General features: G+C 37.6%; 2 protein-coding genes across 3 annotated transcripts in view; both read left to right on the top strand.

Moving 5' to 3' along the window:
- The window catches only part of LOC125245430, a 1,350,402-nt gene that overhangs the window by 57,518 nt on the left and 1,266,445 nt on the right, over nt 1-26,439 (top strand).
- On the top strand, nt 12,754-22,526 carry LOC125245516. 2 transcript variants are annotated; one of them, XM_048156142.1, is made up of 5 exons: nt 12,754-15,016; nt 15,983-16,084; nt 16,163-16,217; nt 16,566-16,715; nt 18,499-22,526. In XM_048156142.1, the coding sequence occupies exons 2-5, from the start codon at nt 15,998-16,000 to the stop codon at nt 20,676-20,678; spliced, it is 2,472 nt and encodes an 823-aa protein (XP_048012099.1). In that variant the 5' UTR covers nt 12,754-15,016; nt 15,983-15,997; the 3' UTR covers nt 20,679-22,526. The 2 variants fall into 2 exon arrangements, with proteins under 2 accessions (XP_048012099.1, XP_048012091.1); XM_048156134.1 differs by having other exon boundaries at nt 12,754-16,084.

Below are 26,439 nucleotides of genomic sequence, written 5' to 3' on the forward strand. Positions count from 1 at the left end.
TTTGGTGCCCATTGAAGTCCACTATATGGAGAAAAATCCTGGAATGTTTTCATCAAAAACTTTAATTTCTTTTCGACTGAAGAAAGAAAGACATGAACATCTTGGATGACATGGGGGTGAGTAAATTATCAGGAAAAGTTTATTTAAAAGTGAACTAATCCTTTAAGAAAATGAGAACAATAAGACTAATGAAAATAACTGAGGTGGTGGTGGTTTGAAGCGAGGGGATAAAAGTGTGCATTCCAAACAAATAAAAACAATTAAAAACAAATTAAACTGTGTTCCACATCCACATGGGCTGGCCAAAACTTCACCCGCATCAAGGCAAATTCAAGATGGCTGACTCAGCTTTCCCGAGGGAGCAATAAGACCCACCCACCAAAACGTCATGACGTGGTTCCTACTACATGGTTCCTAAACTTTTTGAGCGTTCCACACAAATTAACTCTAAAAAACTGTGCCCTATTCAATTAAAGTGACACAAATCTCAACAGAGCTCAAAACCTTATAGTTTGGTCAACTGCATAACGACATTTGACTGTTATGACCTTATTAGTTATGAGCTAGTACAACTGTTTGGGATTACAGTGTGCTTGCTTACCTAGTCTGATGATTCAGCTGTGCACAGATCCAGACGTTACTGGCTGCCCTTGTCTAATGCCTTTTATAATGTTGGGAACATGGGCTGGCATTATGCAAATATTGGGGCGTTCACCCCGACTGTTACGTAACAGTCTGTGTTATGTTGAGATTCGCCTGTTCTTCGGAGGTCGTTTAAACAAATGAGATTTATATAAGAAGGAGGAAACAATGGAGTTTGAGACTCACTGTATGTCTTTTGAACTCTTGTTATTTAACTATGCTGGGGTAAATTCAATTTTTGAATCTAGGGCACCTTTAAAATGCAAGACAAGTCATGTTAGCGTGACATCTAAAATCATGGGCTACACATCAAGCAGAAATGCACCAGCCTTAGCTTGGGGTAAGAACAGTGAAAAACTAGCTAGAGAAGCCTTTACTTCAAACCAGATGACTTGTCATGATATCTTATCAGTGGAAGAAGTTGGATTGGTAGTAAATCCAAAGTTTCCTCATTTAGGCGCCAGCCCAGATGGAATAGTTCATTGCAAATGCTGCCCACCTTCTACACTTGAAATAAAATGCCCCTTAAAATATGCAAATATAAGAGCAAATTAAGAGCAAAGATTTCTGTCTAGGGAAAAACTTTGAGCTTAAAAAGAACCATGCATACTATGCACAAGTTCAGGGGCAAATGGCAGTGTGTGAACTCAAAACTTCTTACTTTGTCATTTGGACAACGGAGGACTGCCACACTCAGAAGGTAGAGTTCTCTGAAGAGTACTGGGCTCAGATCAGGCCAAAACTGGATCTCTTCTACAGACGGCACATTCTCTCAGAAATTTGCACACACAAATTGAAGAAACAATTTCTGATCGCAGAGACTTCCTGTTTGTGTAAATGTAGGTCTGAAACCTCTGTCACAAGGTGTTTCATCTGAAATGTGTAGGTTTAAAAAGGCATCCAGGTGAGCAATGGTTTTGTTCAGCATGTTCACCATAATCTACATAAATGTGAAATCACACACAGCCTTCTTAGTGATCTGTTAAAAGTTAATTTAATTGTCGTGAAATATCAAATGCAATCAAAAATTCAATCAAATGCAGTATTAACAAATGTTTAATAATTGCAGATAGTTAGAAAAAAGAATTAAAGATCAAACATAAATCTATATACACAATGACACATTTCATGTTTTATCCTGTACACAATCATTCAATAAAAAATAAAAGGTTTCTAACCACTTGTTAGTGTCTAATGTGTCTTTTTCTACTGAACTAATGACTTGTCCAAATTAGATAATGCAGAACATACCAGTAGTATTTTATCAACAGTTGCCACCGTGTCTTTGCGTCTTCGTTTGACCAAGTTTATGGGGAGCGTTTGTCGCAAAATACTGTACTTTTTAATGCGGCCGATAGCTCTTTCCACATGAATTCTCATCCCTTGACATGTGACGTGACACAGACACTTCCTGTCCTAAAAGCTGCGTCTTTCCACGGGTTGAAGCTGGTATAAGTAGCTGCACTGCAAAAAATGCTGTTCTTACTTAGAGTTTTTGTCTTGTTTCTAGTCAAAATATCTTAAAGTTCTTGAATCAAGAAGCATTTTCTTGACAAGTAAAAAATATTTTCTTGTTTTCAGGAAAAGTTTTTCCTTAAACCAAGCAAAATAATCTGCCAATGGGGTAAGCAAAATAATCTTATTTCAAACCAAAAATAAGCTATATAATCTTGTTTTCAGTTTGGATTAAGATTATTTTGCTTGTTTTAAGGAAAAACTCACTTAATTTTGACCTTTTTTCCTAAAAACAAGAAAATAATTTTTACTTGTCAAGAAAATGCTTCTTGATCTAAGAATTTTTAGATATTTTGGACTGGAAACAAGACAAAAATTCTAAGTAAGAACAGCATTTTTTGCAGTGTGGACTCCTTACTCAGGGAAACTGAACCCTCGGTCAGCCATGACAATGTCTCCCTCTTCCAAAAGATCAATTAAACCAGATGATTTGGTGATTGTTTTGTCACTGGCTCTCCCACCCCAAGACTTAGAAAGAAAAGTGACTGACCCTGTTGGACTGATGCCAACCAGGAATTTGATGGTGTTGTGGGACTTATAGTTGGAGTAAAAACTCTTTTTAATCTCTTCCCTGGAAGGCCAATGTACTAGAGAGCTGAAACGCTGTGACATTACGTCTAATCAGTCATGAAATATTGCAGAGATTGTTGCACAACTGCAATGAAACCTGTACTCTAATGGCTGAACTCTAATGCTTGTCTCAGAGACCTCCGATGCTCATCTTAGAGACCTCTGATATCGGTCCATCTTTCTGGAGTTGTCAGGTCTGTGAGGAAGTTTTGATGGAATGTAGTCTGGACTTAGAAGCTTGCCTAAAGACAAAAGTAGAACAACATAATTGGGATAGGCTATAGATTTCACACATCACTGGTTGAAGATAGATGATGACAAAGACCAAGAATGGTGAACAAAACATTAATTGTGTTAACACAATTTCATGCTAGCAGTGAATTTTTAATTATGTAATCTAAAAATAAACTAGCTAGCTATCAGTATGACCACTGTACAGGTGCTGGTCATATAATTAGAATATCGTGAGAAAGTTCATTTTTTTATTGTAAATTATTTTTAAAAATGAAACTTTCATATATTCTAGATTCTCTACATGTAAAGTAAAACATTTCAAAAGTTTTTTTTTTTTTTTTTTTTTTTTTTTTAAATTTGATGATTAGAGCGTACAGCTCATGAAAGTCCAAAATCCAGTATCTCAAAATATTAGAATATTTCCTAAGATCAATCAAAAAATGGATTTTCAAAACAGAAAAGTTTAAGTTCTTTAAAGTATGTTCATTTGTGCACTCAATACTTGGTCGGCAGCACATATTACAGCAAATGACTTCCCATAGGAAAAATGTGTTGCTCATCTGTTGTTCAATCTCATCTCTTGAGATCAATTTGAGCTTCTCATATTCATATCATTCTGTGATCATTTGTTTCTGAGTTACTTCTCCTAAGGGTCCCTTAGGAGCAAGACATAAGCTAAAAAGAGACAAGACACCAGTAAGACAAAGGAGGTTAAATTGAGAAAACCATTTGAGCAATACTCGAGAAGTGGGATAAACAGCGGAGATCTCATAATTGTATACGCCTGATCTCAATTATGTCTTGGTTATTTGAAGGAGAATTAAAGAGAATAACATGAGATGAATCTGAGACTTTTATGAGACAAATCTGAGAATTATGAGCCTTAAAAGAGATCTTATTATTGTGTGTCCAACGTCTCTTCCATCTCTTGATTATTTCTCTTTAATGTCTTACTGAAGCTATATATGAGAATGATATCCGAGGTATATTTGAGAAATACAAGAACAAATTGAGAATGCAATTTAAAGATTAATTAATCTTTATTAATTAGAAATAACTGTAAAACAATACTCAATATTGAAAAGTTGAAAACTATTTGTGTAACACCAGTACAACACTTCAAGACAAAAAACACTGACCAGCAAGTGGAACGTGGGATACGTGGAACAACAATGTTAGGCTCACACATGAAAAGTATGGTGGCCTGGAGGTGCAAACCAACATGAAAAGATTACAGGGTTTGGTTAGAATGCTAACTATAGTAAGGCACACTTGTACCAACTCAGCTCACTCCTCAGATGTAGGTGCTAGAGTGTGGGGACATCACTAGTACAGTACAACACTTCCAGATTGTAAAAATAAAACACTGACTAGCACATGGAACAATAATGTTTGGCTCACACACACATGAAAAGTACGGTGGCCTGGAAGTGCAAACTAACATTACAAAATCTGAAACACTTTTACAGAGCTTGAGACCAATTTAAATTTTAGAAAACATTTTTACATATCATAAAACAAATTACATTACCATAACACATTTACAAGTCCCGAAACAAATTTAAATTTCAGAAAACAAATTACCAAGAACACACTTTTACAAACACCAAGACAAATTTTACAAATATCAACAACCGGAAAGGGAATGTACCAACTCCGAGGTTGAACCGGAGGTGAATGGCCAATAGGAGTTGTTGTCGTTGATGGTGTTCATTCTGACCCGATCGGTGCTGTTGCCCGGCAGTAGACTACCGTATGTGAATTTGCCATGGTCATTACCGGTCTGGCGGTCCCGTTGCCTACTACTACTAACTATATTAACATATTACCATGAAAATGAATAAGAAAAATAAAAGAAGGGGTAAAGAGAGAGAGATAGCGGTCCACATAGCACAGGCTATATCAGTGGTCTACTCCCTGGAGCCTGCTCTGGCCCTACATTTGTTCACAAAGGCTTTCTTGAGCTTGGCCTCCTCAATTGGTTCCCAGTCCGGTAGAGTTGCACATCTCAGGACATAAGCTGTAAGACAAGAGCATTAAAATCTGTCATGAGTAATTTGACAAAAAAAATTACCACATAGACCATATACAACTGCACTTCAGGTTAAAAGGAAATAACACCGTGAGACGTCCATTTCAGTTCAGAGAATTGCAAATCAGCAAGTAAGATTTTTTGGCCAATCATGAATATAAATAAACAACAGTGTTATCCTTAAAGGTGCTATTAAGTGATACTGGATAAAACTTCATTTCTGGTTTTAACCTTCTACTCTGACAGTTTAGTCAGACAACTCTGAAATTAGAACAAATCATTTATAAGCATTGCAAGCTGAAGCACAGCATCCTTGAGCATGGATGCAGCAGGTTTGGCATCAGGCTCTGACTCAGTAATTTGTTCCCTGAATGATCTGCTTTGCAAGACAATACAGGGAATGAAGCAGACCCCCCTGCAGGGGATCATGAAGACAGAGCTCAAAGGTGGATGCTGGGGAGGAGGTGGGTTTGCAAAACCTAATCAGTCCCTCCAGGATTTCGCGATCGCAACTATAAACGCAAATTCAAAGGGCGAAAAAGGGCGTTGTCATACGTTAGCAAACTCACTTCCTTGTTTTGTTCAGAAGACGCCGCAGACATGTATGTGTGCTACCAATGTCTCACATTTGCCTACAAAAAATAACAGCAAAAGGCGGTGAAAAACAGTATCCAGGGGGCTACTGCACAAAAGTAGAACTTAACAAATCCAGGATAACTGAAAAAGCGAGGCTTGACCATAGGGCTGTCGCGATAACCGCAATTTCGTAATACCGCGCTTTTGACGAGCCAACCGCAGAACACTGCAAAAACCGCAGCAACCGCGATATTTGCATGTTTTCTATTTTTTGAAAGGCTAGGTCCTTCTCGTTTTACACTTCATATATGTGTACAAAATATTAAATAAGGTAATAATGATAGCATAATGTGTACCATAGTGATTTGTACAGAGGCTCCGTAGATTTGCACTAAACAAGCCTAAACAGACAGTGAATGTGAGAGAGATCGACTGAGCGCGTGCGATTACCTGCGTCTGTCCTTCAGGCCGAGACAAGTTATATTCGTGAAAAAAAGTTGTCGTGTCGAAGGATAGCGAAATCTCTGCCTTACCATCGAAGCATTACTGGTCAGCTGAGCCTTATAAAGTGGCGCTCAACGTTAAAATGATTTCAACAGCTTGTTTCATTTCATCTCTCTTTGAATGAATCTGCGTTTTTGAACGTGCAGTTGAATGAACGGTTTAAAGACTCAAAGACAGTCCCTTGCCTCCACCTTGTGGCGCAACAATGTAACTGCACTGAGTGACCGCCCGTCTAGAACGCGCAGAGATGAGTAACATTAGTTCTGCTTATACTCGTGAAATATCAGCAGAAAGTCTTGTTTAGTCATATTCTAGGATCGAAACTATCTATTATACATACAACAATAGCTCTACCATCTTATTGTCAGGTTTATGTTCTGTTTTGTAGACCCTTATTTTGACATTCTCTTTATTTCAATGCTCTATTTAGTTTCGTTATTGAATATGACCTCTCTCTTTCTCTCTCTCTCTCTCTAAATATATATGTGGGTGGTTGACATATAAGCCTGAAAAACATTTTTTTTTTTTTTTAAAAACTTCAAATATTAGGCATAACAAATATTGAGTTGTGTTGTACTGACTCTTGAATTTCCAAAAATAGTTGTGGTTTTTTAGATTTTGTATTGGAAATTGGATTTATCACCAATTTGTTGCATTTGTGCCTAATTGTCATGGTGTGACATAAAGTTATTCTATATAAAATGAAAATGAGATATACTCTCCCTACGTAACTAACTTCACCATAAACCTTAATCATTACTATCTTCAGATTTAAATTTTTTTTGGTGCAGATCCAATATATTTTGTATTATTTTTTAAATCATTATGCAATGAAGACATACCTCTTCAGCCTTTCCAGATATTTTAGATTAATTCTGACAAACTCTGTTATAAATCTAACAAAATGCCTGTGACTCTTGCTGATACTATTTCTCTTTTGCTCAATTGACTTTTTTATGATTTATAACAAAAAAAGTAATTTTATTGTCACAATTCTGATTGTCACACCAAATGATATAGTGTCACACTATATGACGAACTGAAAAAAAAGTGTATTTTATATGCATTCATCTTTCAATTAATTCAATTAACATTAATAGGACTAAAAATCATGAAACTTACTATCATCATTTTAAAACTTTTAAGATTTTATTTATGAAATACGAGTAAATCAAAATAGCCGGGACAGTCACACCATATGACAATTTTGATGTTTAAATCAAAATTTGAAGTATTGGTCTTCATACACCAACTAAAGCTATGGTACGCTGTAGTAATATCTTGTTAGAGGAACAACATAAGGATATAAATTTTTAAAAAATACCCATTTTCTTTAGTAAATGACATTATGGACAGGTAGAACTGTACGTCATGTCATCCACCCATATATATAATGGCGGTAATACCGCATATCGCGCTATTGAGCCACTCAAAAATACCGCAAGGGAAATTCCTTAACCGCGACAGCCCTACTTGACCAAGTCTAGTATGTGCATCTTGGCTTGGTCACAACTTTAAATAGTAATAGTGCTTAACTGAACATCAATTATGCACCTATTGTATTTTAATACAGGCTGATAACAATAAGATAAAACTACTGCTGAATGAACAGAAAAGGCCCCAGGATTAATAAATCCTGGCTGTTAGCCTGGTCTGGAGCAGGCTAGCTGCACAGAATAAATCTCCATGGTAACTAAGGTGCCTCTGCTTTTGTGCAAACAAGTCAAGACTAAATTCATCCAGGATAACTGGAAAATCCCAAATAGCCCGCCCTATTTGGATGAGGAGGGCATGTGACTGATCAGCTGATCAGCATGGGCGCAGCTTGAGTTGTCTGCCAGAAGTAGTTTCGCAGACTTTGCATCAATCATTGCTACACTGTCATGATTGGATATAATCATTCCCACTATCCTGGCCTAAAAACACACAGAGCTTAATTTTGAAAAAACTTACTTAGGATTCCGTCAACTTTTTTACGGTCAAGGACCTGCTTTCCTTCCTTTCCTGAGGGGTTGTTGCCAGGGCGACCAAAGGGCACTGCATTTTGACACTCCTCAACAGTAAAGAAATGATCAAAAAGTGCATGAAACAGACGCATGCAATTTGGTTTTGATGCGTGATTCATGGCAGCCAGGCGGAATGATGAGATGAATATGCCGCTCCCAGGAAACAGCTCCTGCTGGCCTGATGGTGAAGCTGGGCTGCCACAATATCTCTCTCCAATTAAGTCGCAGAGAGTCTGAAGCTCTCTGACCTGGCCTGGATCTGAAAGGGAAAAATAGTACAAACAATACAGGAGTGAGAAAATACCAAGCTAGATACCAGAATAAATAAATACCATGCCTAGATAACCTTGCATAGGCTACAACACCAAAAAAAAAAAAAAAAAAAAATATTTAGAGAGAGACACTTTGGAATATGTCTGTGGGAGGTATATAGAATAAACACTTGAAGGATCATTAATAAAACCAAGGCTTGACAAACAAACCATAATAAAAAAAAAAATCTTAATTCTTGTCACAAGAAAACATTTCCATTTCATTCTTTTTTCTTGTCATTTTTTGTCAAACCTTGATTATATTGATTACAGCTGATGTCCTGTGTTAATTCTAAACATCTATCTTCCAATGATGTATACCTGAGTATTCCCCTTTTCCACAGCTGATGGTTATTGCACTTATGGGACCAATAGATACATATACAGTAGCTTGTTCGTGTGGTGTCATGTCTTTCTACATGGCCTGAAGAATGCCTATGTAAGGCCAAACATATAGGCATGTTTTAATATGTCCCAAGACTTAAGTAGCCCACCATTAACTAGTGTGTCCCCTACAAAGGCTTTACTTGGGTGGCCCGCCCAAGAAGATGAAACAAGAACTCAAAACTAATACTGCTGCACTTAATTTATATTAATATTGAGGAAAAAGGAGTGGAAATGGATTTTACTTAATTGTACAAGTTCAGATTAATTTGATCACCTTTAGCCCATTTACGCACTTTCATTAAACTATCACAATAATAATTCATATAATGAATTGTTGTGCTGTTAAATTATGTTCATACTATAATATATTATTGCTATAATTTAATTGTTAAGCATTATTTTTTAATTTGCTAACAATATCAAGGATTATGTGCAATAAATAAGCTTAGTTTATAAACCCTCCCATACCATTTATACTTTTTAATGCCACAACCCACTTTTCTGCCTTTTTTCTAGGATAGTTCAAACAGTGTTATGTGTTCAAGGTAGGGCTGGACGATTATGGCCTAAAATCAAAACCTCGATTAATTGAACATTTTACCTCGATTACGATTAATGAACGATTATTTTATTTGTTTTGTTTTTTTTTGCCCTCATAGTTCACTGACAAGGTTTGTACTGTAAATAGCCTATGATTGACTATTAAGGTGGGATTTTTTTTTTTTTCCCCCCTGTTGAAAGAGTGATCTGACATCATAGCTCACTATCAGCAGTTAGGCTATTTTATCTATGGTTTGTAACATTTCTTACAGGTTTCTGCTCGTTGTTAGTCATACCGTCTCTCTATTAATTGTGAAGCTGTGGGTTGTAAATAGTTCCTTCAAAAGTAGAAAAAATAGATGCTATAACTTTCTTTTTTTAAAGTTTCTAAGCTATTTTAGTGATAAATCACAGGACAGAGCTGACAACAAGTTTCTGCGTTCCTCTGTGTGCGCGCGATCTTCACGTTTTGCCCAGATGTTTGTGTGAGTGTTCGTGCCACATGCAGCTGCACGAGCACGGCATAGATATCTGTATATATCTATGCGAGCACGGTAGCTCGATATAATAATACACATCCGATCGTCTAATCGCTTGAATGTCCAAACCATAAAACAAATACAACTGACAAAGTTTAGTGAAGACGCAAGGCTCACCGCTCGCGCGCCATCACTATGTGTTGAACCGTCGTTCACCTCCGTGTTTTGCTTTTATGCCACTGACTGGACGGGGCGGAGTCACGTGGCTACACACGCAGTTATGTTTTTAAGGGGGAAGTATTAACAGGATTAAAAAACCGAAATAACCGACATGGGAAAATTACGTCGGTTAGAGGTTCTGAATTTCGGTTTCGATTACTTTTCGATTAATCGTCCAGCCCTAGTTCAAGGCCCAATCACTAATATAGGTACAGAACAATTACATCACGAATGAATTAGCAATTAGAAATTACTTGCCTATTCTCGAGATGACTTCATCGATCCTTCTCTTTTCCTGTAGGATTCTTTCAAACTCCCCCTTACAATCCTGACATGGTGTCCATGCATTTTCTTGCGGGCTGGCTGCATGGCCTCTGCCAGGTGATGGACCAGAGGTGTTGAGGCTGTACGGTGATGGGCTGGGTGTATGGCCTCCACCAGGTGATGGACCAGAGGTGTTGAGGCTGTACGGTGATGGGCTGGGTGTATGGCCTCCACCAGGTGATGGACCAGAGGTGTTGAGGCTGTACGGTGATGGGCTGGGTGTATGGCCTCCACCAGGTGATGGACCAGAGGTGTTGAGGCTGTACGGTGATGGGCTGGGTGTATGGCCTCCACCAGGTGATGGACCAGAGGTGTTGAGGCTGTACGGTGATGGGCTGGGTGTATGGCCTCCACCAGGTGATGGACCAGAGGTGTTGAGGCTGTACGGTGATGGGCTGGGTGTATGGCCTCCACCAGGTGATGGACCAGAGGTGTTGAGGTCATACAGTGATGGACTGGGTGTATGGCCTCTGTAGGGTGATGGACCAATGGTCCCCCCTTTAGCAGAGCTATAATAAATTACATGGAACCAGAGATGACATTTCTGTAAACACAAATTGCCCAGAAGAGATTTGACCAATAACTACAAAGAACTGACTGGCATAGACATAAATGAAGGGTAGATGCTGCCTTGACAACTGGGGCTGTCTACTCTTTTTTATGTATATGATGGCCAGTACCAATAATGAAAATAAATGTACTATGACCAAAATCTGCCATATTTATAGTCATTTTATACTTTAAAAACATAAAACATTTCAATACTGGAAATAGCTGATCAACAAGATCACAATATGTTGTGACATGTGAGCTCGTAAAAAGATGAACGTAAACTATTCTGATCATTAAGCAAAAATAATAGTAAATAATTTTCATCAGGGCCCACGAGTCATTCACATACTATTTACTGAAATACAGTAATGGGCTCTACGCTCAGCTCCACTACTTCCTGAATTTAAGGCAGCTTCTTTGTTTCCTGTCTTACATTATTGGACAAACTGATTAATGCACTTGTGTCTGACCATTGTGACTCAGACACACGTGGATTAATCAGTTTGTCCAATAATGTAAGGCAGGAAATAAAAGAGCAGCCTTAAGTTCAGGAAGTAGTGGAGCTGTGCATATAGCGATTATGTAATAATTATGATAAACCTACCCATAGGGTGGTGGTCCAGCTGTGTTGCGGCCTGTTGCATGTCCCCCGTCAGGTGATGGATTCAGCGATGGGATTTTCTCGCCATGCTCAGACAGTGGGCTCCTATCTATTATAATGGTGTCAGACCCTGACATTATGTCTGATGGCTCATCGCCTTTTAACATATTTAAAAAGGACTCCTGTGGAGTTGGGTGGCCTTTTGGCAGCTTAGCCTGATCTTCCCCTGAAATATATTCAACAGTGGCCTTATAAAATTTACCATCTGACCACTTTGCTAAAACAGGGTCTCCTGATCTAAGATCTTGCAGCTGCACAGGAGCCTCATCTCTTGCCAAAATGTCAGATCCTTTAAAGATTTTGCCGGTATAACCATCCTCCCATCTGACAAATGCAACACACCCTGAGAGAGAGAGAGAATGTTTAATTTCTATTTCTATTTGGCCACAACAATTTAGACTGGTATTTTTAGACATTATTTGGACAATAATGTTATGATTATTACCCCCGTATATAACAAAAAAAAGTACGTTAATACTTACCAGATTGCTCAGTTGGGGGAGGGGAGCTCAGGTCCTTCATTTTCTGAGTGGGAACCCGTAGCCTCTTTTTTGCCAGCACTTTGTTTTTCTCCATCCTGTTAATGAAAAAAATACATTTTAGATCATAACCTAATTCACTTCATATCTTTGAGGCAAGAATGGTATCAAAATGAGCAAAAATCAAATCAAATTATTTTCCTAATTGATTGTTAGTTTTATAACCTATAAAACCACCAAGATTAAAATAATTTAAAGATCATGAACCATGATAGCATCCCTATTCTTGGGTGGGCTTTTGCAGAAAATCTGCTCACAACATACGGACTCGTGACACAATATTTATGAACTTGCAGATCTGAAATTTCAGATATATTTAGCTAGTGTAGAGCAAAAATAGGAGGGCGAAATTTAATTAAATCGTGACCTTTATTTTTTTTTAAATCAAAAGTCAAATCAAATCATGGTTTTCAAGAATTGCCACACCCTAGAATTTCACAGTCAAAGAAAATGAATAAAATAAATTCATCTGGTAACATGTAGGCTAATCAATATTTCAATTAGATATTTCACAAGTGTACTGCTCGTGGATCTTAATAGGCTCTATGCACAGCTTCACTACTTCCTGAACTTCAGTCAGCTCCTTGGTTTCCTTTCTTCTATTATTGGACAAACTGATTAATTCAGGTGTGTCGGATTAGTGTTTCTGTGACTACATAGGTCAGGCACACCTGGATTAATCAGTCTGTCCAATAATAGCAGACAGGAAATCAAGGAGCTGACTGAAGTTCAGGAAGTAGTGAAGCTGTGCATAGAGCCTATTGGGGAAGCTGAGCACATATTACTGAGCGGACTGGGCGAAACGGAATGGTATTCCACACTGAGTTGTTGGCAGCCACCACAGGTGGATCTTAATTAGCTAGGGCGAGTTCATGTTACGCTCGGGACTGGAGCTAATGGAACGAAACAGAATGGTATTGCATACTGGTAGGGCTGGGATAAACGATTATTTTTTAAATGATTAATCTAGCGATTATTTTTTGACGCATCGATTAATCTAACGATTAATTTTTTCAGACTGATTCGATTTCGATTATCTCCCCATTAATTGACTACTAACAATTTATACATGTTGATTTACATATCTGAATGAAAAAAACATGAAATCCTTAACATTGCAATATATGTTTATTGCTCTTAAAATTACAAAATAAAAGACTGACTAAGAATGCATTACTTTGCACTTGTATAGAGATAGCATTCAATAAAACCTTGAAGCCTTAAACACATAGCTTACTGAAACAAGCTTACTGAACACATAGGGCCTAGCTTACTGAAAAAAAAGTTCTTCTTTCAGATGAAAATAACAACTTGATGTCTAGCATTCAATAAAAAAGGTCACCCAAAATACTTGTTTAGAGCAATTGAAAGAATACAGTAACCAATGTAAACTTGAGGGCTTTAAGCTAATACAGAGAGTGCTTTTTAAAAAAAAAAAAAAAAAAAAATTAACAGTGGGCCAGCAGCCTGTCATGGAGAAATTTTTTTTTTCGAATGCTCCACGTGAAACTTTGGCGTTCCGCCCTTTTTCTATCGTGTCTAATGATTTTGGTTAATATGCACGAGCGCTCGTGTAGTTTGAAGACTGTGAGTGTAAGAAAGGCGCAATACAAATAAAATGTATTATTATTATTATAATTATTATTGGTTAATATGCACGAGGGAGAGAGAGCAAGACAGCGCTCGTGTAGTTTGAAGACTGTGAGTGCGCGCGCGCAGCCGGGTCTCTCTCTCGTACGCGCCCTGTCAGGCGCACCAGTCATTCTATTCTACATCACTCACCGATCAAATAAGGCTTTGACAGCCGCCAAAAAAAAAAAAAAAGATCAATGCAGAAAAACACCTGGATTGGTTATATAACGTTGGACAGAATGTTGATCCGGCCATCGCGTATATTCAGCGCACATAAGGTAAACGTTTTGCAAACGTTTTTTTAAAGAAATAAAAACGGGTCGACGAATGGATGCGCATATTTTGCGTCGACGTCATCGATGACCTCGACGCGTTGTCCCAGCCCTACATACTGGGTTTTGTGCGTTGCGGCCCGTTCCATAAGCTCCAGTCCCGAGCATAACATGAACCCGCCCTAGCAAATTAAGATCTACCGGCCGCAGCTGCCACCAACTCAGCGTGCGACACCATCCTGTTTCTCCCAGTCCGGTCATTAATATGAGCTCAGCTTCCCCAATTAAGATCCACCGATCGCCAGTTCTCAAACTGTTTTCATTTCAAGGACCCCCAGTTTGATATGCAACGTAGAACCTAACATTAGCCATTAGCTAACTTAGCCAACAATCCCATTTTCGACGGGCTGAATACAGTTCGGAGTTTCTTTGTCAATTACTTGTTGGACAGACACCTAATTACCTAATCCCCACCTTCCATTATTATGATAATGTCAAAAGAATTTCATTCTTACCTCTTCAGCGTGGCAGGGGCAAAAGCCAACAGGTGCAGCAGCAGTGACCAACGCACTTCTCTCACCCCAGCGAAATTACGAATTGGCGCCAAGACCCGCCCTCCAATCTCTGGCGGTTGACAACTTGTTGTTGTATTACCGCCACCGCTGGACTGGAGTATACCCACAGATTATATTTCCTTTATACTATTAAATTATTTTTAAAAGCCCTGTATTCTTTAAAAAAGATAACAAAAAATGTATTTGTTCAGGTCCTATCCCCTGACCAATCCGCTATCCTAACCTTAACCACTCGAGGTGAAAAGTCTAATCAATCGACCGTGAGCCATGCAATGAGCTGCTTCGTAGGGCGGGTCTTGGCGCTACCGGTCACGTCTCCCGCGCGTGCAATGTTCAGCTTCTTCTTTTTTCGGCGGTTACTGCACTGCCCGCTGTGGAGTGTGGGGCAGAAATGGCTCGAGTTTGGAAGAAACAGCAAAGCTCTCTGTAAAGGATAACGACTAACGGTAAGTAGTGGTAATAGTAATAACGGACACTTTTATCACACATGATGTAGGATTCTTGGAGTAACGTCACCGCATTGCGAATGCCACATTCAAGGGGCTACCACTAGCTATGCTAACGTTACTTAGCTACACCTAGCTAATAGGCCTACTGTAAATGTTTGTCTACAGAACTCTAGTCTGACTATCACCAGACCAAGTTCAAGAATCAAATCGCCGGCAGAGAGAGTGGAATTATTTGGCACAAAACATGTCTTAGTGACATTGAAACTCTGGTATTCATTCAATGGTGATCATAAGCCGAGCTGTATTTGTTCTTGATCATTTATATTTCATGCTACTACATAATTAATAGATTATTTATAAAAAATATCAGGAGGTATAATTTACATGAGTTAGTAATAACTTGCATTAAATTTACATTTTGGTGATCAATTGGTCATCAATGATCAATACTTTTGGTACTTAAAGAATATGATGTTAATAATTATTTTGTAGTTTGACTTAAGATTTTGAAATTGTGGTACATAACAGTGCAGTAGCCGAGTATTAATAAAACAGCTCTATATTATTTCTGATACCAGTTATTGCTATTATTGTTAAAATGACCGTAGTCTCCCTGTTTCCCCCTGCTGTTCAGTAAACAGAAAATGCATTTTCGGGATATTCATTTTATCCAGTTAGGAGAGAGAATTCATGCAGGATGAAGAATAAACAAGTGAAAGTAGAAGTGTTAAAATAAGAGAAACTTTATCTATCGTAGGGGGAAATCAAAATGGTACAAAGAAATTAACAGAGAAAATTGGAAGAGGAACATTGACACTTTCTAAGAAATGTATTTCTGTTTACTAAAGAGCTGATTAGATGTAAACCTCTGTTACTGAATAAACACTTCATCAGAATATAGAGTTTTACTTTTACAAAAAGTTCCACTGTATATTCCATTAACTTGGGTCTGTATTTATATAGTATTGGAGTGTCAAAATGACCAGACGAAAATCTGGAAAACGATGGAGAAGGACTGGTAATGAAGAAGACCCAAATAAACGACCAAGACGGGCTGCACAATTGGTGAGTAGCCTGGCATAGTTGTGTTGCAGTAAATTTGCAGCATATAGGATATTTAATGCCTTATTTTCCTCCCTGCAGTCATCCCTCCCTGCAGCCGCCAGTGTTCATGTGGAGACTGATCAGCAATATTTAGGTAACTTATGAAATGTGTTGGTGTGTGTTTAATGTTCAAAAGCCACACCAGTCCCATGTGCAGAGGAGAGAGAGATCCTGAACAGAATTAGTTCTGATTAAGAATCGCAGGCCCTGTAAATAGATAGATTAGTAGATAGAATGCAGTCTACAGTTGGTCAAACCAAGCATGGCAAAATAGCTTTCTCTTATTCTTCTCTTTTTCTTTTTTTTATCTTTTGAGTTTCTTACAAGAAGGTTTCTCATTTCGGGTGAGAAATCTGAAAAATGTAATTTAAGCAAAATGAGACTCTAATATTGATCTAGAAAAAAGGTGTGAACCACTGATGTGTCCTCTTGTCTGTGTCAGGAGGTAGCAGCAGCGGAACACAGCAGGGGGGTGTGCCTCCTGGAGGAACCCAAAACGCTGCACTTCAAGGGGAACACGCCCAACATCCAGGTGTCCATGCAGGATGTACCGCACTCACTCTCGGACATCAAGTCTCTCACCACCTGCCAGGTACACACACCCTGTCTGTCTTGTCTGTAATGATGTACAGTATATTTTGTCACTGAGCAGGGGTCTCATTTATAAAGCGTGCTTACGCACAAAAAAGGCCTTGAAACAGGCATACGCCACTTTCGACGCATAAGTTGTGATTCATAAAAACAAACTTGATGGGATAATTTGCGCACCTGCACGCAAACTCTGACCCATGCGTACGAACGTTTTGAAGACGGCGCAGTTTGGCGACACCAATGGTGAGCTGGAGTTAAATGTCTTTTTGGTCACTTTTAGGCAGAAAATCAAAGAAAATTATACTGCTACAGAAAGATAATACAAATATAATTTCACTCACCAAGCATATCACTTGAAGCAAATATCCATCCATTCTTAAATGTCCGCGTCAGCGAGTGCGTTGGGCCGTTTAGTGAAACTGACGCATAATATAGCCTGACGTAAAACTGTAAATCTTCATTATGAGTAGTAATCATAAATAGGCTACAGTGCATGTTCACAATAACAGTTTAAATAAATAAATTAATAATTTACTAAACTATATGTTTTACTTCTAATATTAAACATTTAGATTGAACCATTCTCATTGGAGTTAAACACTTACAATAGGCCTACATGAAATCATTACGTCGCCAGACAAGTTCATTTGATCTTGGTCTGTAGAGAGAGAAATAATCTGCGAACATAGATTAAAATGCACATAATCTTAGAATAATTTCTTAATGCGCATGTGAACGCCATCAGAGTTTATCACAGGTTCGCATTAAAGTCTGTGTAGAGAGAATGGTGTCGTCTTAGCGGCCCCTAATTTAATAACTAATGAACGTTGCGACGGAAGTGAATTAATCACAACTAACTTTAGCTAGAAAAAGCTAGATAAATAGCTAGATAATACCAAGTATTATCCATTTGTCTCTGTAAAGCTGCTTTGAAACAGCCTACACTGTTAAAAGCGCTATATAAATGAGGATGACTTGACTTGACAAAAATTTAAATATTCAATAAATAGAAATATTTGTTGTGGATGCAATGCTTTTGAACACTTTTCTTCTGGCATGCTGTGCTTTAATGTTTTAACTATAATTGCTTATCATTATAGCTGAATATTAAATGAATAGATGAATAATTGTCTGAGAAAATAGCTTTGTGCAAATAATGCACAACATGGTCTAAATCTGTTTCAAATAAAAATACGATTTAGCCCGTGGAAAAGATTGAGAAAAATAAATGTATTTTACACTATTTCATTTATTTATTTAAAAAAAAAGGCAAACTAAATTATTTTTATTAATGTGACGTGACGCACATCCATATTTCATATTGACTAATGTCTTGTAGGCTACCTACCGGTAAACATGTTAGATGATCACGTGGATGAATAATCATATGCAAATGATATGCAGATGAGGATATGCATAGTAAATCTAGGCATTGTAAGCTCCTTATATGGTTATTTTCGGGGAGGAGACGCATGTGCGCACAATCTTCCGCTGACTCTGGCTGACTGGGGTTTATAAAGTGAATGTTGCGCAGGTTTTGGCGTACGCACGGTTTTATAAGTCTGAATATTTTTTTGCGCACGCCATTTTTGGCTTTCAGGCGCACGTACACTTTTAGTAAGGATCCTACGCACAGTTTTATAAATGAGACCCCAGATCCTGCTAAAATATGACACAATAATCTGAGTGTAAGAAAGTGATATACAGGTTGAGACGATATAGGTTTTGTGTTGTGACAAGATGTTTTTTGACCCTTAATGATTTTTATTCTATTTTATTACCAGCACAAGGTAGCTTGGCACAAGAGAGTATTTCAACTGTTAACTCTATCGAAGACAATGAAGAACCATCTTCCAGATCAGCCTTCAGAGATCCTCCTGATGACCTAACAACTGAACTACATGGCAATGCTGAGTATGATCCATCTCAATTATTTGAGGAAGCTCTCCCTGATGTGGGGGATTGGACATATGATGATGGACATTTGTTCAATGAGGGATTTGAAGAGGGTTTGAGTGAGGACTGTGCAGAAGATTCAAATTTCAAGGACACAGCACACAAACCATTATATGACAATGCATCAATAACTGTTGCAGAGAGCCTTCTGATCATCATGGCTTACGTAAACTGTCATAAAGTAACTGATAAGGCCCTTAGTGATTTGCTTAAAATGTTTAAGTTGGTTTGTCCTGATAGTCTGAATACAGACTGCTTAAACAGTGTACAGAAGTTAAAAGACTTTTTTTTCTCGCATGCTGCTTCATCTCCTATTGTATTGCATAAATATTGCAGTACTTGTTTTGGGTCATTAGAAGGTGAACAATTACAATGTCTATCTTGTGGGACCAGTGTGTCAGAAGAAAGATCCTCATCCTTCATAGAGGTTCCAATTGATGCTCAAATAAGGTCATTGTTTCTCAAGCCAGGTTTTCAGGAGAAACTTAACTTTAGATTAAGCAGGAAGAAGACAGATCCTAACAACATTGAAGATATATATGATGCAGAAATTTACAAACAGCTTGTAGATGGGGGTGGTCCTCTTAGTGACCCTAAAAACATCTCACTTACTTGGAACACAGATGGGGTACCTATTTTCAAATCGTCCAAGTTTTCAGTGTGGCCTTTTTATTGCATCATCAATGAACTGAGTTTCATGGAACGCACAAAAAGAGAGAATATGATATTTGCTGGACTTTGGTATGGGGACTCAAAACCATCCATGGTTACATTCCTTAGACCACTAGGTGACACACTGAGTAAACTTGCAGATGATGGAATTCTTGTGCAACCTGCAGAGTTGACATCTGAACCTTTTGTGTGTAAAGTGCTCACCATTGCTGGAACATGCGACTTACCTGCTAAAGCATTAGTCCTTAATTCAGTGCAATACAATGGGAAATTTGGATGTCATAAATGTGAGCAGCCAGGAGAGACTGTAAAGACAGGGGAAAGGGGACATGTTCATGCATTTCCATACCAACATAGAGATCCAAAAGGCCCACTGCGCACAAATGAAAAGTTTGCTCTGGATATGAAAATCTCAAATGAGACCAAAACCCCCGTTAAAGGGGTGAAGGGTCCCTGTTGGCTTAGCAAACTTAAATGTTATAACCTTATCAAAGGCACTGCCATAGATTACATGCACTCAGTCCTTCTTGGAGTAATGCGCCTTCTGATGGTTCTGTGGTTTTCTCCAGAGTTTTCTCGTCAGCCCTTCAGCATGGCAAAAAATGCAAAGGAAATTGACAGGCGATTTCAGGATATCTCTCCTCCATCCTTCACTCGATATCCTCGATTAGTAACATCTCACAGAATGTTTTTTAAAGCATCAGAATATCGGGATATTTTGCTCTTCTATGGACCTGTTGTTTTTCGTGGAATTCTTGCAACACTGTACTACAAGCACTTCCTTCTACTAAGTGAAGCCATTTTCATTTTGTTGATGGAATCCATATCAGTTGAACAGATTGATCATGCAGAGAAACTACTGTGGAACTTTTGTTCCCAAATGGCTAATCTATATGGTGAGCGGTACGAAACTGCAAATGTACACCTTCTTGTGCACCTAGCAGACAGTGTGAAGGCCCTTGGTCCATTATGGACTCATTCGTGTTTCCATTTTGAGGACAAGAATGGCTATTTGTTAAGGCTCATACATGGCACTCAAAATATACCTATGCAGATGGTCCATGCAGTCAAACTTGTGCAGTCTATTCCTGTTATTTCACAAACCATAAAACCAGGGAATGCCATAGCTGAATTTTACACACGGATGACTAAAGATGATAGTTTCTGTCAGGAAAACAATGATTTGTCTAGGACCAAACTATATGGAGCATCTAGTGAACTTCAACTGGACACAGTTCAACTCTCTACATTGGAAAGACATACTGGTCATTGCATCAGTTCTAAAACAGTAAGGATCTTTCACAGGGCACAAGTTAAGAGAAATTATCTCACATAAAAACACTATGGGAAAGGCAATAGAAGAAACAATTTTACAGTCGTTTTTTCTAGTGATGGACAAAGAAAGTATGGACAGATTGAGTACTTCTTTACCTCAGAACATTCATATGCCAAATGGGCCCTTGTTCATGAATTCAAAGTTGCTGGTTTTTCTTTGCTGAATGATAGTGTAACAAATGGTACATGCAGTCATGTTGTTCCCCTATTGGAAACCTCTGTTAATACAGTAGTTTCCTTGGATCATATATTGGGTAAAGTTGTTTTCTTTGACTTGACATCTATGCCTGGCATTGTTTTTGCAGCTAATTTCCCAAACACACTTGAAAAGTTTTAACCCCTTAATATTGGGTTTATACTGGATGCAACAGTGGGTCATGGTCAGGGTGTGTGGTGGCAAGATGAATTGCCTCTATTGTGTTATCAGGGTGCTTGAATGAATTGAATTAAAACAGCATGTGCTCTATTATGTGTTACACACTCTTTTACTGCTCTATACAATAGAGCTTTGCTGTGAATTCTGTCAAAACAGCACAATGTCAACATTTAGAAAGTTCACAAAGGTGTCTTTTGAGCACATCATGGCTTATGTTTTGATGGGTTACGTTTTGGAACTTAAAATTGTAATTAATGAATTGTATGGCTTGTGTCAGAAATCAACACATTTTGTAAGTTGAACATTATGTAAACCATCTCAAATTATTTGCCTGAATTGATTACTTCTTTTCTTAAATTTTGCGCTGAGATAAATTGAGATATGATTGAGCTATAATATTAAATAATGTCTCATATTGAGACTAATTTGAGAGCTTGCACTACTCTATTTTTTTCTTTTTGCTGAAACACTAGAAAGAGACAACTGTAAGAGAATCTGAGAACTCAAATAGTGAGCAGTACGAGACATATTTCTCACTGAGATATAACTGAGATCAAATTGAGACATATTTGAAAGCGGCACAGTTTGTCTCATTTTTCTCTTAGTTGAGATCAGGAAAAGAGACAGCTGTGAGAGAATTTAGAGAACTTGCACTGTGCTCAATGTGAGACTTAATTCTCAGGAGAGACATTTGAGAAGAATGAGAAAACCACTTTGGTCTCAATTAGTGCTCATTTATATCTAGGAGATGTAAATGTGACATAAAGGAGATCTCATCTTCAATTTTGCTTTGCTATGGGAAAGCATACTGACTCACTTGGTGAAGTCTGTTTTCTTGGCTCTGCTGAAATTTTGTCACTCAGTTTTGAGGAGGAAGTTGCAAATTTTTCAAAGAGGCAAATTGTTCAAAACATGCCTAGAGGTACAGAGTTTAACATCTACTGCCGACTGATGGTGAACTCTGAGGTCATTCACTCCACTGATTACCAAAAACCAGTCAGGTCAGATGACACTGTAGTTGTTTTGAATGATGGAACATTTGGCATTGTCAGTAAGATCGTAACTTTGAGAATTGAAGAGTCAGAGAGATGCCTTGTGCTGAATAAAAGAAATATGTCCAGTTGATGCACCCCTTTTAGAGAATGGAAGATCAAGGGTTTTTCTTCCTCATATTTTACTGTGCGCTTCTAATTTTGGTCAGTTAAGGGCAGTTTCACCAACCGAAATCTTAAAAAAATGCTTGCACATTACCTTCACAAATGAAAAATACATCTGCATCTTTCCAAACACAATTGAAAGGGACATTTAATTGAATAGAAAATATAAACTCTATAAGAGCACCACAAAATTACTGTAAAAAGTTAGGTTACATGTGTGATATTGTGTCGCATGCGCTATGATATTCCACTTTATTACATACAGCTAGGTGCAAAAACAATTATTTTGAATAATTATAGTATGTTAGCATTTTATTTCAACACTAGTTTATAGTATTTTACCTATATGATATTTAAAAGGTGAATATGTATGTTTTTTCCAAAATATAAATTATATTTTTTATAAATATCTTTTTAAAAAATTATTTTATATTATAAATTGTATGTGTGTATATATATATATATATATATATATATATATATATATATATATATGTGTGTGTGTGTGTGTATTTTATAAATATCTTTTTAAAAATTATATTTTTTAAATATCTGTTTAGCTTACATTTACATTAATATTTAAAATGGAATATTGTGCTGTATTCTGTGCTCTGTATTTTTATCTTGTGTATGAATTATAATCATTTTAAAATTTGTTTCATTATTTAATATCTGTTTGCCTAAATTGATATTAAGTTTCATATTTGCTATTTATTTGATTTGAAAGTCATGAAAAATCATTGGGATGTTTTTAATAGTCAATATAGCATATGCATACTATATCCATTTTAAAAGGGCCGCACAAATGTACACTGACTGGTATATACATAAGTTTGGTATATAATAGGTGCAGCTGGACCACCAGCTCAACATGGTCCCGACAAGCTAATGACCAGCTTGGACCAGCTTACAGCTACCAGCTTGAGCTGGTTTTAGCTGGATTTTCCACTAGGGGCAATCGCACCAGGGTTAATTTTAATCGAACCAAACATGACAAGTGTGAATGCACCAGGGTGCGTTCACATTTGTAGTTCGGTTAGTGTGGTTCATTTGGTCCGGACCAAAAAAGAAAAAAAAAACATTTAGTCCGATTTGCATTCAGATTGGCAATTTTATCATCGAACCAAAAGATACCGAACCTTAAGGCACAGGGATACATTCACAACGTGATTGGTCAGATTTTATGACGTATTGCCTATTTTGAGACGGAACTTACCGAACATCCAAAACAGTGCTGTTTCCTGATGTAAATGCGCTCGCTCTGTGTGTGTGTAGCCTGTATGTGATGGTATTTTGGCCAGCTGGGAACTCGTGAAGAGCTTATAAAATGTGTAAAGGAGTCAAAACACCGGCGGGAATCCATCCGTCACACACAAACGATCTGCTGCGTGGAGACGCTCGTCTGATGCCTGTGATGGGCAAACTCGCGACTATGACAAGAAAACCGACATGCGTGAGGATTCTGTCCTTTTTAGGGTCTCGTCTTCCTGTTTTTGGTTCGTTTACATGTCTTTGGTCCGTGTTGCGTTCATATATCATTCAAACAGCAGAGTTCGAGACCCATCTTTTCAGCGGTCTCAGTCCGCTTGTTTGGTGCACAGCAGGGTTCGGATGGCAGCGTTCACACATGTTCAAATGAACCGCACTAACCGAGCAATCGCACCAGGGTTCGTTTTAATCGAACCAAACATGACAAGTGTGAACACACCCTTAGTGCACTGCCGCAGTGACAAAAACCATACCTTTTTCTCTGACAGTCTGCTTATTATTATTGCAGTGATTATGTTTCTAGCATGTTATGCAACAGTTCTTCTGACTCCTAATTATGGATTGTTGCTTTTCATTTCTTAGACAGTTCCTTGTTTGACTCAAACATAACTTTTAAAAAAGGTTCAAACATTCACTGATGCTCCAGAAGGAAACACGATGCATTATTTCATTGCAAAATAGATTTCAGTATTGTGTTTAAAATGTACGTTTTATTTTTTACCTGTTGTATAATAATGTCAGTTTGCAGTCATGTGGATATTTGGGAACTTGCATTTTTTGACTCATTAAAACATAACTTTTAAAAAAGGTTCAAACATTCACTGATGCTCCAGAAGGAAACACGATGCATTAAGAGTCGGGGTTGAAATCTTTTGAATTTGAATATCAAGGTAAAATGTTACTTATTTTGTCTTCTGGGAAACATGCAAGTATCTACTGTATAGCTTCTGAAGGGCAGTACTAAATGAAAAAAGATGATATTTAAACAAAATGTGAAAAATGTACACATCTTCATCCTGTTCAAAAGTTTAATGCAAAAATAATTAATGTCATCATGTTTCCTTCTGGAGCATCAGTGAATGTTTGAACCTTTTTTAATAGTTGTGTTTGAGTCCCTCAGTTGTTCTCAGTGTGAAAAGACAGATCTCAAAATCATACAGTCACTGCTGGAAAGGGTTCAAATATGCAAAAATGCTTGAAAACTGAAGAATCTGCAGGAGCTGGAGGATTTTTCTGAAGAACAGAGCTCAGTTTAACTGCTCAGAGCATGAACAAGAGACTCATGAACAACCATCACAAAACACAAAAACAGTCGTGGATCATCAGGTAACCACAGAAACAATGGCATGTAAACTTTTGAACTGTGTCATTTTTATAAATTCAGCTATTTTTATCTTGTGTACAACATATTTTATGTAAAATATCTTATTTAGGACAGTACTAAATAAAAAATAACATGCACTTTAATAACATCTCTCTTATTTTGATAAAATAATTAACATTTTGCAGATTCTAACGGGTATGTAAACTTTTGACCACAGCTATAAGAATGTTAAAGCAGTACATTTTCATTGCAGTAAATATAAGCTTTCATAACCTTTTCTAATTACAAAAATAGTATACTTTCTTTCAAAAGAGACCTATTTAGGGTTTTCTTCCAAAGCATGAATTACAATAATCTACATCACATTTTTCTCTGTGCTTAAAAAGGGAACAGGAAAGGTGGTTAAACTAGTTCAAAGTAAAAATTGTCTCAACATTTATTTCCAGAAAGTTAATGATAACTTAATGACTAAAAACTTACTGTGAACAATGTTTTTCAGTGCTAGCTGCCTGAAAGAGATCTTCTGTCCCAAGCCAGTCCAGTTACACAGCCTGGACAGGTCATTAGAAAAAATGCAGGCAAGCATCCTTCTTACAGAGTCTTTTGTTGTTCTTCCCCTTTTCGCAGCCAAAAACCTCACCTGTAAAATAAACTGTCCATAGTTAGTGATCTTTGTAGACTTCATAAGCATATATATAAGAGCAATATAATAGGACCTACACTGTATAAAAAAAAACTGGAAGTTTCCAGCTTCACTTTTTGAGTTATCCTTTTTACATTGATTCAGTTAAGTTGTATGTTCTTAGAATTATAAGTGCTTTCAACTTGTTAAAGTTTATTTGGAATAATTTTACGAATGTAAAGTGAACTTTTTTAAGTTTTCAATACCACAGCTTATGTTCATGTAACCTATTTTGACTTATTTCTTAGTAAACCAAAATTACCAATTTATCCTGTAGCTCAACATTATTAGTGAGCCGATGCTCAAACTCATTTAGCATCAGCCTGTCCTTAAGAGGCAGAGCCATGTCCTCTTGAGAGCCTCTGGTCAGCTGCTTTAAGAAGGTTGTGGTTTATGCTGCTCTGGTACTGCAGCTCTCTGACATCCTCAGTCAGTTTCCTCAGGTGCTGAAGAATGAGCCTATGCAAATCTTAAAACATCACATTGGACTTTGGAATGAATAACAAGATTAAAAAACCTTCGCAAAAACAGCTCTAGGAATTGAAAGGTAGCTAAATAACCAATGCAGACACATATCTTTTGAAAATCTACAACCTGTGCAATTATAGTGCAGTTACCTTCAGACTGACGATCAGCAGGGCCCAATGGTAGGGAAGATTTGAGCTGTTTGGGATGAAAATTAGCAGGAAGTTCATTTAAAAATTCTTATTTTTATTTATTTTGAGCTCTATATTATTTCATTTACATTTACATTTATTCATTTGGCAGACGCTTTTATCCAAAGCGACTTATAAGTGAGGAATACAACAAGCGAGTCGTCATGACGAGGCAAATAGACACAAGAAGTGCTCACAATACAAGTTTGGGCAGTGCTCAGAGTATCATGGTAGATCTGTAAGCAAGTGTCAACGCCTTGAATTTGATGCGAGCAGCAAGTGGTAGCCAGTGCAGAGA

This window comes from Megalobrama amblycephala, linkage group LG1 (genome assembly GCF_018812025.1).
Source record: "Megalobrama amblycephala isolate DHTTF-2021 linkage group LG1, ASM1881202v1, whole genome shotgun sequence".
NCBI lineage: Eukaryota > Metazoa > Chordata > Actinopteri > Cypriniformes > Xenocyprididae > Megalobrama > Megalobrama amblycephala.